Source organism: Triturus cristatus, chromosome 5_1 (assembly GCF_964204655.1).
Source record: "Triturus cristatus chromosome 5_1, aTriCri1.1, whole genome shotgun sequence".
NCBI classification, from domain to species: Eukaryota; Metazoa; Chordata; class Amphibia; order Caudata; family Salamandridae; genus Triturus; species Triturus cristatus.
This window is the reverse complement of record NC_140587.1, coordinates 338399397-338412121: the sequence shown is the minus strand read 5'-3', so window position 1 is coordinate 338412121 and position 12725 is coordinate 338399397. Positions and strand designations below refer to the sequence as shown.

Sequence of the window (12725 nt, the reverse complement as noted above, 5' to 3'; positions counted from 1 at the left end):
GAATATTCTGTTCCTGTAACAGAACGATGCATAATCCTTTGCACCACTTGGAAAGACTGAGCAAACTCAGTCTGATCAATTTAGGATTAGGTGTGGGCTAGAGCAGAATGAAAAATAATAAGATTGTTAATTAATTCCCTTCTGGAGAGAGTGGGTGAATACAATCAAGGAACAAATAATCTGTGGCATAAAAAGCGGAGCTCTAACCCCTGTAAGACCAGCTCTGGTGGATCTCTATGGCATGGAATGTATGAGCAAGTAAAAAAATCTGAAAAATATAAAATGTTATAAAGATTTAATAAAAACTTTTGTAAGTATATTTTGTGCTCTAAAGTTCTGTTTCGACTCTTGGTGCAATATGAAAAGGCCAAAAGAAGTCTTAAAAACATATTCCTACTTTCTATGTCATTTTTTGCTTTTTCTTTGCGCAATTGAGTCTGCCAGAAATAGAAAAGAGCAGCCATTGAAGTGAAATGTGCCGGCCAATACAAAGATATTATACTCAAGTGAAGTGAAGGATGTTGGACAACGCGCTAACCGTGATGACAATGGTCACCAGCAGTATGGTGTACACTTGAGTAGCACACCATCTGCGCCTACCCCAAGCCGATGGCCAGAGATGAGGTGCCTTAGGAGCATTTAAATGGCGAGCAGAATATTTTATATCAGGAGTACATTTTCGGACAAAGTAACTACCAACTGTGCTTAGTAAGAAGACTGGACTTTAGATTTTTGCAACAAGCAGAGAAGACACAACATCCAACTGTATTATTACAATTTAGGATAACACATTGCTCAACCCCTAGCACAGCAAAACCTTTTCTGATTGTAGGGGTAGCATGGCAGCCCTACGCTGCTGGCGTCATAGCTAGTTGCCTTGTAGTGCCATGCCCAGAATCAGCCATGCCACATACTGACCAGCTTCGGCTTTTCCTCTCCAAGGTATTACATATGCACCGCTACACCAGGGTTACGACGAAACAGAGAGAAAAAGAACAAAGTGTTGATTCTGAGTGAATCTGAAAAATTTCTGAAAGGATTCAACCAATTGGATTTGGCCTTTTTTGTTAGCCCACCGTGAAGGTGAACAATACAATGTAAAGCAATTTCTCAGTTTTCAGTTGAACAATCCAATCTAAGATTCAAGCGGGAATCGATGGATTCATTTCATTGAACGGCTGTTTACTCATTACCATAGAACCACTCCAATTAAGCGCGCTTTGCTGTGCAGAGCTTGGACAGCACGCTGTTCTACATGGAAAAAGGAGTCGGAGACACTGCTGAACAGGTGGTGCAAATCAGGCTTTTATTAGGTGAGACGTATTTCCTCTGGCTGACAGGGTTCCGTCCCCATTTATGTAGCATGTGTTCTATTACTGGGAGACATCAAGGGGAGCCGGAGAACACACATCCAGCATATGAAAGCTGATGAAAAAAAACCAGGAAGGTTTTGCAAATCAGAAAAGGCAGAGTGCTCTCGCTAATCTCCTGCTGTGCTCGCCTAGATATTCTGAATCTGACACCTTAATTCCATTTCCAATTAAAAGGTACGCCTAGAAATGTTTTACAAGTTTGGCAGCTATGTTTTATGTTGAGAAAAACATCAGGATATCAATTCCCACACAGCCACAAAAAAAAAAAACAACACTTTAAACATTACTGTGGCCCTTTGTCCGAGTAGCTCAGAATTCCCAGTTCAGGCGGTAATGGGAGTTAAAGGCAGAACTGGGATGCCAACATGTGCATTCATTCTGCTTGAAGTATTATTGCATCCCGTGACTTTGTAATGTAATGTAAGTTGATTAGTAAAGTGCAACACTGCCCAAGAAAATGGGTTTCTAGGCTCTGAAGGCCTGGAAAGCAGGACAAAGGTTGAAACCCTTCTTAAGGTCCTGTAAAAAGACAGGTTTTCAATTCATTTAGAAAACTAGTACAGAACTGCATGTTTCGGAGCTTGGGCAGAAGTTGGTTCCAAAACGTCGCACCAAGGACAGCGGAGGAACAACCTCTTCTGCTTCAGATGGTGTTTGGGAGGTCGAAGAGAGCTGAAGTGACAGGATATCAAGATTCTATTGGTGGAACTGGGCGGTGATCAGGTTTTGGAGGCAGCTGAAGATAGTTTTTTGAATGTCTGTTTTTTGTGAAGGAGAGGATTTTAAATTTGTTTCTTTTTTCTAATGCTAGACAGTGCAAGTCCACACGTTTGGAAGCGATGGAACAATTTATGGGGAGGGTCAGCAAGAGATGAGCTGCTGCATGTTGTACCACCTGAAGTTTCTGATTCAGACCCAGGTACAATGATTTAGCGTCATCCACTCCGGAGGTGATGAGCGCACGCACCAACGTTTTTCTTGCTGAAGAAGGATGTAACCTAATCACATTTCTCTGAGTTTTTATGATGCCAAACAGCTTGCGACTACTGATATGATTTGTTGTTTGAAAGATACATTTTTGTTAAGAGCATATCATAGAACGTGATACACAACGTTAATCACAGCATCTGACGACAGTGTTTCAATTCAAATATTCTTCATTCTTATTCTTCATCTTTAAAAAGAAACGCCATTGTGTAATGGTTGTCATAGCCAACGCGTTTCTTCCTTTCACAGGCTTCTTCAGAGCTCCAATTTGTATACCAAAATGTTTGTGTTGTTATTCAATAAACCAGTTCTGTTGTTTTATAAGAGCAAGTCCGTCTGTAAAATAACAGAAATTTGAGTCCATGTGCGAAAATCACTACAGCGTCTCTCGCATGGTCGTTGCTGCACGTTGGAGCACGTGATCACTGTGTCTAGTGTGCATACGGTATTCTGATTGCCTGAGTGTCCCTAACTACATATGGCACCTGACTTTGTGGTATTTTGGAAAAGTGTGCCCCTTTGGCCAAATGTGTTTTATTGGGGCCAGTCTCTTCTAACCTTTTGTGGTGTACCTGCCTATTTGTGGGATCGATCTGGGTTTTCCTTGTTGGCGTTTGTCTTCGGTCTAAGTGTAACTCCACCTGTGACCTATCAATCGGTAGCCTTTGCTCGCAGGGCCTGTATGCCCACGTATCTCTGATTTGGGTTGAAGGGGGGGTCATCTTGGGGGGATTCAAAAGCAATGATACGAGTTTGTTATAACATGTACATATAACACGGCAGTTATTGATATTGCATTTACCAACATTTCCATTATTATGTGTACATTTGTCATGGCATACATCGATATCGTATTTACCGGTATTGACATTGTGTACATACATTATGGCGTACATTGACATCGTATTTACCAGCATTGACATTGTTATGTGTACATATATAATGGCGTACATTAACAGCCAATTCACCGATAATAGCATTGCAACACAAAATAATGGGGCCACACTGAAGAATGTGATGTGGGGCTCCTGAGACTCCAGTATCACACCGCTATTCTCAGGCTTTAGTCTAAATGGGGCCCCACTGTACTGCAGGGGTTGCAGGAGCCTGTGTTATTTCCCTTATTTGTAATCTTATTGATTGTGCAGAAGAAGAGAAGGGAAAACAATGTCACCACTGATTAAATCACATAGGTCAAAGTGACTTCAAATAATGATTTAGACATCTAACAATTTCAAAGCTGGCAGCCAAACTGAAAAAACACTTGAAAGATGTTAGATGTCATACCATTGTGTTTAAGTAATCTGTCTCAATAAAACCACAGAACTCATTTAAAAATTAGAAACACCCCGATTTATGTACAGCCAAGAGAGAAGAGTTCCAAGGGAAATGTGCAACAACCTTTCTTGCTCAAATTCAAAGCAGTTACTTTCAGATTCTACATAGAAGATTCTTGTATTTAGGCAGAGGCATTGTATATGCAATCGTGGGTTCAACCTCATGCTGACTCAACCCTGCAAAAAGGCATATCAGTGATGGAGCCATGTACATCAGTTATGTTTGGCAAAGGGTTACAGCTTCAAAACCTTGGCTTGCCCGTGGCTGCCCTTTGGTACCCCTAGTACTGCAGTTCTTACCCCTGTCCTCAGAGGTCTTAATGACAGTATCAGGAACACAAGGTAACCGGTGCCCTGTCTATTTCCTGTAGTTTTCACTTAAGCCATTTCCAGAATCTCCAAGGAGCAAATGGGAGGCTTGGTAGGGTATAAAGGTAAACTATGGGTCATTTGGGGTCTAAGGACACGTGATATCACTTCCACTACTGACGTTTAAGTGAACTGACTGGTATGTAAAGATGTTATCTATAAATTAAAGATTTACTTCAGACTAAGCACATCAGTACATAGCAAATTCATTCCTTTTGATCATCCCTTGGATTCAACAAAGCTTATGTTCTCTCCCAATCATTTTCATGTGTATACCGCACTCCTAGTTTGCTGCAGCCCGTCTGGAATTCAACTCTTCAGAATATCAAGAAGTACTTCCAACCTCTTTAACAAGGGTATCTTTACACTCAACATTTCTCCTTGAATTTTGAAGTTGGTGTACTTATTCAGCTTGTCCATAAATTATTTCTTCTCACAGAGCCTTATATTTTCAAGTGGAGCAAGACTACGCAATACCGCTTCATATTGCTCCACTCTCCAGGATGTTGTTCCCCGGAAAAGAACTTGTGGCTCTACACAACAGTACTCAGCTGTGCCCTATGATCTTCCTCAAGAACACTCATCTCTAGTTCATACTCACCATAAAGGTCTTCATCCAAATCCATAGTATCATCCTTGCTTTTACTAGGCATCAGTAAATGTTTTAAAATTCTAGCACCTAGATAATTTTCCAACATGGCTGATTTGCACTTTACTACCAATATACTTCCAACGCTTCCCTCCAGTATTCCTGTTGCATAGCTGCTTCGTTTGGACACTTAAGAAAAAACGGTGGAGACATTACTAATTCCATCATGGAACTGGTAACATTTCAGTTGTTTTTCAAAGTAATAACTAAACATACCAAATAAATGACAGTTCAACCATACAAAAACCTAAAATAACGAAAATAGTCACCACCCGTTTTAATGTGGTGGCAAAAGAACAAGAGAAATAAAACAATAAAACTAACCGCCATTATCAATGTGCTCTTATATGTGTAGTAGCTGTTTTATTTTATTTTTTATTACAAGACTTTTCACTCTTTTGGTTTTTCCAAGAAATTCGGGTCAATTAGAAGCTGTCAACAGGGGCGTAGCTTGGTCAATAAGGTTGGGGGGAGGGGCGGAGTGTGAGCTTTCAGATTTCCCAACAATCACACTGGGATATCTTGTTAACTCACACTGTATGAGAAGCACGACATATGGGGATTTAACGGGCTGTGGAGAGAGAGAATAGGGCTGATTGCTAGGAGCATCTAAAACACAACATTTTTCAAAGTAAGCGACATTTTTTAAGGTCTTTAAAAGAGAGAAGGGAGAGTGTGTGTATGTGTTTTTGGCAATGTTGGCATGTACAAATCTCAGGTGAAATCTGACAGACCCTTCACCATACTCGACTGAAAACACTTGTACCCAACTATTTACTACAGAATATACTTTTTAGTGGGAGTGTAATACCCCAAATACGCCCCTGAAGCTAATCCCCTGGCCCTCCGGTATGGACATTCCTTTTTTCCCCAAGTCTTTTCATTCTTTCTGTTTGTTTTAGTGAATTCCGGAAGACTAAGACTAGCCTCTACTGCCTTCCAGTTAAGAACACCTAGTTTTTCTTAGAACCATCCACTACAAGCAGAGATGCACTTACCCACTCCTCAGCTTATGCCCTATACGCAGTCTCCACTTTGACTGGCTGCCTCACTGTGTTATTCAACACAGCATCCTGTGCATCCACTTGCAGAGCCATCTACATGAATGTCAGCCACTTCCACCTCACCTTGCCATTCTCATCAACACAGTGTACCACTCACGGCGCGCAACAGATTCACTGCCATCATACAATGATGGAAGTGCGGTTGGATTTTTTAGTTCTGCACATTACCACACTCCAAAGCTTTCCAACCTAAGATAAAGTTCTATGTTCCCTTACAAAGGAAGGCAAGAGGCAGGCCAAGTGAGCTGCAATAGTTTAGTAAGGTCAGTGCCAAAACTGCGGCATTTATAATGTGTTAGTGAAGGTATATTACGGTACAGCCACGGATCCATCCCACTATGTTATGCTCCGACCATTGTAATCATCTGATTTATGGTCTGGTGACTAGGACATATCATATTGTCTAGCAAATGTCTCACTAATTCGCTCGTCTCCTGGATCGCACAGATGCCTTGTATAAATAAAGGTGTATTGGTGAAAAAGCACAACAGTATACAATGGTGAATCAAGGCAGAGTAACTGACAAACTTAGAAACAGGGTTAAAGAGTTCTTTTTTTTTATATTCCTAAATTTATGAAATAGTGCAGGGTAACAACTAATCAGCATAAAAATGTATGGGGTTAGCCATTAAAACATACAAGCTCTCACATTCAAACAGTCAAATACAATTCAGTTAGCTCACAAGTACAGGGGCAGCTCCTACGCCAAAATGATAATAACTCAATGTTATTATCGTTTTATTTTTATCCTGTTCCGCCTGCGGCAGATTTGCGAGGCGGGGCAGGGCTGCTCCGCTGACAGAGCAGGAGAGGAGTGACTTTCACTCCCTAAGTGCGCATGAATGTTTGGCCAGCAGTCTTGTGCCGTCCAAGATTTCATGCGCACTTAGCATGTTCTCCACTCAGGCTGGAGTACATGCCCAGGCCCCCAGTCCCTGTCTGAGCACCTGGGTGCGTCTGGTCACGGCCAGATGAACGAGGGGGAGAGACACAACGAGGAGGATGCGGTGAGGAGGACACCGCGAGGAGATACGTTTAACGTCATTTTTTATTTACCTCACCACCCCCGATCCATGCTGGCCGCCACTGCACAAGAGCTAAGTGGTGATAACGTGAACAAGGAATTCAAACTAAGAAAGCAGACCTGGCAGGAGTTTCATGGTTATGCAGGACTTTCTGAATGTTATGTTAGGTTGTGCTATAAATGTAGTTGGTAGACAAACTCTAATGTATTTGGATTCAGAGAGACCGTGAAATCATATACACTGCGTCTGATGAACATAACTTTAGTGATATAGAGCCGGCGTTTATGAGCACTAACCTGTCTACAGTGAACATAGATTTTAGTCCACTGAGTAGTTACAGAGGTAAGCAGCGCAAGTAAGTCCATCTCAAAGTCAAACTTGTCAATTTCAATTCTCCCGCAGTTAAGACACGGAGTCAACATTGACATGTCAGGAGGAGGTTACACGACTATATGTTTAAGGTTTCCATTGAGACTAACAGCTTCAATTTTCCACACATTGAAGGCAAATTATAAGGTAACCAGGGAGGTTAGGAATATTGAGCACTGGTAATAATTACTTGTGAAAGGGCGTGCGGGCTCAAAGTAGCATAGGCCTCTGAGGTACTATTGGACCAAAAAGAAGGCTCATTTAGCCAAAGCAACTATTTGAGACCACTTCAATACTTTACTGTTACATTAGAACCCTAAACCTTCAGCAGATTTGGTGAAGGAAATGTTATGGCCCAAGGCAGATGGAAAAAGTGGGGCTGCATGTGTGGGAGTTAAGCAGGTGACAATAGCCTACAAGAAGATATTTATCTAATCCCACTCAGCATAAGGCACCTCTTCCTATGCAAACTTAAAGCAGTCTCACCAACATAATACACTGGGCACCTGAAGAATGTGTAATGCTTGGAAAGATGAAATGACCCTACATATGTGGGCTTTGAATACAAGTTATACTTGTTGTATGTTATAAATTGTAAATGCACACAATATTAATGTACTGATTGTTTACAACAGAGTGCATTACAGCAGAACCATTTATATGTATATTTGCATTTTTTCAAGAACATTATATTTAGGTATATACGACGTGTAAACCTGCTATTGTATTCCCCTATTGTTTTTAATGTGGTGTGATGTTGGTCGTAATTGAGGTATTTTTGGTGAATGGTTGGAAACATGAGGGAATGTCGTTTGATTTTTTAAATTTTAATGAAATATGGATAAGGGCATTTGTGTAGCCTTGTTGGCAAAACATTGATAATATTTTCTCTAAGTGTTTTGTTTAATCATGATTATATATTAAATATAAAAACGTTTTTGGATAAAAAGATAATATATTCAGAAGTAAAAAACAGTAAATGAAAAGAATCGTGTATGTACACTGATTGTTGGGCTCAACATAAATGCATTTAATAATCAGTGCAGATTTGAGTAATGCAACTTGTAAGCTGATTGAGTAGGCAACATCACCAAGTGACCCATGGACTTGACTGAAATATATGTGTCATCAGCACCACAGTGAAGTGTGAGTCTCCGGCTTGATTCAATAGAATGTTGGGAATAAGACCTCTCTGTGCCACGATTGACTAGTCAAGACTATTAAAGACGGTCTACCAAATATAAGGGATCCCGTGTCTATGAAAGTGTAATATGTAGTGCAGTATCTGCCAGTTGCCCTTACACAGAAGCACCATCAGGCACCGGTGTTAGTGTAGCATTAATTAAGGAAGAAACTACTGGCAGACAGTGTGTTCTAAGACAAAGGCCTAATTGACCAATTAACAATAAGCCCACTGAGGTGGGTGGTGAGCATTAATATGTGTAACAAGTTCAGCCATATGTAATCACATTTCTTGGTCAGTAGGGAAGAGATGCAACAGCAGGGACTTGGAAAAATCAAAGTTCTTGAGAAAGGGGTAACATGCAATCAATAATGACAAGTTCATAGCAGTAACAATATATTACAATCTTAATGGAATGTAAAGGAGTAGCGGGAGTATGAAGAACTACAGGTTCTTTTGTTGGAAGTCTAAATAATGGTGAATACCATCAACATTACAACAAAAAATGTTTAGATCGATGCAATTTTCATGAAAGGGGTACTGTAAATGTGTTAAAAAGTAGGGTTCTGCCTGAAGCAGTTGTCTGGCATTGATCATTGCTCTGTGCATGGCTAGCGCCAGGTAGAACCTTTTGCTGCCATATTCTTCATACTTATATCTCCTCTGTGTGATCTATGCTCAGCATCTGCTGGCCTCATGGCTGTATCCAAGCGATCGATTAAGTTTGCATGTCTTCCTCCATCCCTACAGAATAAAATGCTAATCACCTGGTCGAAGGCGCCCAGCCTGCTTGACTAGTTGTGTTCTGGCAGACTGTATTGGTATCTGATGTGTTAGTTGTTGCATTTACAAGAAACGCTTGTAATACATATCGCTTGTCATAACAGAACACACAAGTGCTGAATGCATTCAATTCACTTCATAGGCAATTCTCTGAAGGAAAGAGCACTGTTTGCTTCAAACCAGTCCAACCGTGGCATACTGTTTTAACATTAAATAATACTAACAGTATAGTAAAGTTAAAATATTCAAAAAGCAATGGCAAACAATAATGCCAATGAAAGCGTATCTGCATAATCCAGGCAGTCAAAGCAGCTTACACAATTGAAGTTAAATAGCTCCAGGGTAATTCACTACACATCCTGCACCTCATCCTTATAATAAAACTGTATAAAGAGCAGAAACAATATTGTCTTTTGTCTTATGCATGTTCGTGACTAGTTTACTAACCTGTACATCATATGTCCCATTCAGTAATAGAGGCCTCTGGGAGTTTATATCCTGGATGACACCTGTAAGCATTGACCTGTTGACCTTCTGGAACTCTTTGGAATGACTAAACTGCACCATGTTATGTAGAGCTAAGATTTTCGAATCTAGTTCAGAATCCTGTCGGGTGCGGTTGTGCAATCCTAGATGGTACTTGCGGAAGTGTTTAATCAGGTCCGTGGGGTCATTTCCATAGTAACCATATCCACAGATGTTGCATTTGAAATCCTGAAGCTCTGGGGACAGAGGGGCTGCATCTAAATTGTCATTTGCTGACAAGGTAGCATTCGCTTTACTGAGTCCAGCACCCCCATCTGAAGGCACTTGAGGGTTTTCCGAGGCAACTGATGCTGGACTAGAAACATAATTGTCTTCTGGACAACTCTGCCCTTTCACTGTCTCATTTGGTACCATCTCACGTTTTTCATGAGTCTCAGCTGAATCAGTGGATTGGGTGGACGCACCATCCTTGGAATCATCTGACCTTCTCGGAGACCTAGAGGGCTCAGATAATTCTCCAGCCACTGGTGACCCAAGGGTAAGCATATTTCTGTCTGTCACCTTGTCATTAGGGAAGGCTGGAACACTGTTGTCTGGGCTGAGAGTTTCATAATTGGAAGCAGGACTTTTACACAATGATGCACTTTTCAAATCCTTCTTAAGGCTGGGGGAATTTTCTTGGGAATTTGGGTGGTCCTCGCTGCTGTGGAGATCTACAGGATCCCCCTGCTCACTGCTGCCTTGCATCTGATCTGCGGCGAAGCTTTTGTTCCTTCCAGAGTCCACAATTTCAGTACCTAAAGTGTTGGAGGTTGGTGCTTCACCTTCAGTACCAATGTTTCTTAGAGGGGGATTCTTTTTCCGGACCATATCTAGGAAGAAAATAAAACAGATTCAATGTTGTTTGTTTATATTTTATTTGCAGTACAAACTTATGTAAAGATATGGTCACAAAGTACGGACACTGGTCAAGATCTCAGACTTAGAATTGCCATCAATATAAAAGCCAGCTGTGTGTAATGTTGCCTTTTCTAGTGATAGGTGTAAGAGAACCACCCATCTCTAAAGGAATGTAAAAATGCCTGTGCTCCTAATGTTAGAAATATGGTGGGTCCAGTCCATTTCACCCAGAGATTTTCGATGTTGAAAGTAACTGCTGAAGTACAGGGGAGTAGTGATTAATAACCAGAAGAAGCAGGCGCATTATTACAATTTCTGCCAGTAATTCCTAATTTCTAAGGGGACCCCCGATCCCACCCAAACAGTCAGTTCAAGATGTTCTGTAACTACATTCTCAGAGTTACTGATGCCCCCATTATCAGTAACTGGCAGGGAGGCAGCAGTTTTACTGGATCAAAATGAGAGGGTCTCAGAACAACACAACAAGTAATTACTGATTCGATCATCAACGGAAGGAATGAATCTAATAGGAAATTAAAAGATTCATTGGAAAACCCTGACCCCGATTTTATTTTCACCTAGACATTTCGCCAGTTAAAAAACAGGACCAGTTATAGGAAAAACATGTAGGAATTTGTACAGAAACACCGATTCCCATTCTCATTCCACTTTTACAAGTTAACAACTCCCAATGCGCCACATCCCAGAAGGTACATCTAACCTTGGTTATTGGAACTTCAGGTGCAAGGAAATTGATGCAGGAACCCCGCTAAGGTCAGAATAAAAGCCAGTGAGTGATAAATGAAAGGTGAACCCCTTGACAGTTGTAAGAAAAAAATTCTGAATTTTAAAATGGAAAAAATGCTTTTAAGGATTACAGGGAGAATTTAGGGTAAAACAAACTTCGATGTAAAAATGATGATAAAGTAAATGAACATTAGAAGAACGATACTCTGCTAAATGGTGGGAATTAGAGAACAGAATACATCTAAATTACAAAGTCTGTGTATTGATGTAGCCTGTGACAGAATGAAGAAACAAACTAGAACCTTACACTGAGGATAAAGCCTGAGAGTGTTAACATAATAATGACAGCGGTATGGGTGTTTCCATTACCGTACGAACACTACAATAGGCACGAGGCATATCCCTTCTATCTCAAATTGTATTTGGTCGGTGATAACAAAATAAACAGAAAAACCACAGAACGTGACTGGGGAATAACTGCAAGCTATGATGAACATATTACTGTCTTACAACTTCTTGGGTGCTACCAGCAACACCCTGTTTGGCACAGACCTCTGCTCAGACGTATTCAATAAAATATAAAATGCTGTATTTACTTAGAAAAGTACAGTCACTGACGTCCAAGTAACGAGCCGCCCTTTGGTGGCCTATCATTTTCTTCAGCCCATCAGTTAAAGGCAATTGTGGGTCAGTGAAATGCGTTTTAGTGCAGGATGTATCACAGATGTCTGATGAGCCATCACACAGAAAGTACATTCATTGATGTATAATGAAAACATATAATATCGGTCTGACTCTTACTATGCACTTGTTAATAAACAAAAGGGATGCCTTAAGGAACAGAACTGTTTGCTATAGAAATAAATTGTATTTTTCGGATTTATTTGTTTCAAATAGAGTCGACCATGTCACTTAGCGGAACTGCATTCTGTCACCTTTGCGAAAATGGATTCATAATCATAGCACAGTATAAATTTTGAAAGTGCTCCCAAAATATTATTTTCTCGAATGTCTAGTAAAGTAAATGGTTCAAAATTGCAGTCTTTTTCAACGTGGCCTCTAAGCTTCCAAACAGGTTAACTGTCTCTGATGGGAGTTTGAGTTTTATTGCAATGATTAGTGACACTTCGATAAAAAGGTGCTTACAATTTTACAAATGACCTTTACAATTGACTGTTTGTCCACAGCTGTTACACAGATTGCAAATAAACCGAAAGCAGCGCTGATTGGCCTAAAAACTGCACTTACAAACCTTGGCGCCAATACTTCTAGAAAGGGATTATACGCATGTGGCCTTTCATCTTTGTCCATTCCAAACAAGAACAACACGGGGGGCTCAGTCTTATCACGGATATAGTGATCTTGATGTAGGTATGTACAGAAGGATTTTGCAAATATATACCTGCAGCATATGAAGGGTCCTTTGTTTGAATAAAACCCGCCTACCGTGTGG

The 12725-nt window shown here is 40.6% G+C and overlaps 1 protein-coding gene across 3 annotated transcripts in view; it reads right to left on the bottom strand.

Annotated features, from left to right (window-relative positions):
- Nucleotides 1-12725, bottom strand: part of TRPS1 (transcriptional repressor GATA binding 1) — a 516171-nt gene that overhangs the window by 412884 nt on the left and 90562 nt on the right. For all 3 annotated transcript variants that reach the window (XM_085605073.1, XM_085605072.1, XM_085605074.1), the window contains exon 2: nucleotides 9587-10497. In XM_085605073.1, the coding sequence (XP_085461199.1) occupies nucleotides 9587-10495 (909 nt within the window). In that variant the 5' untranslated portion in view covers nucleotides 10496-10497. The remainder of the gene's footprint in view (nucleotides 1-9586; nucleotides 10498-12725) is intronic.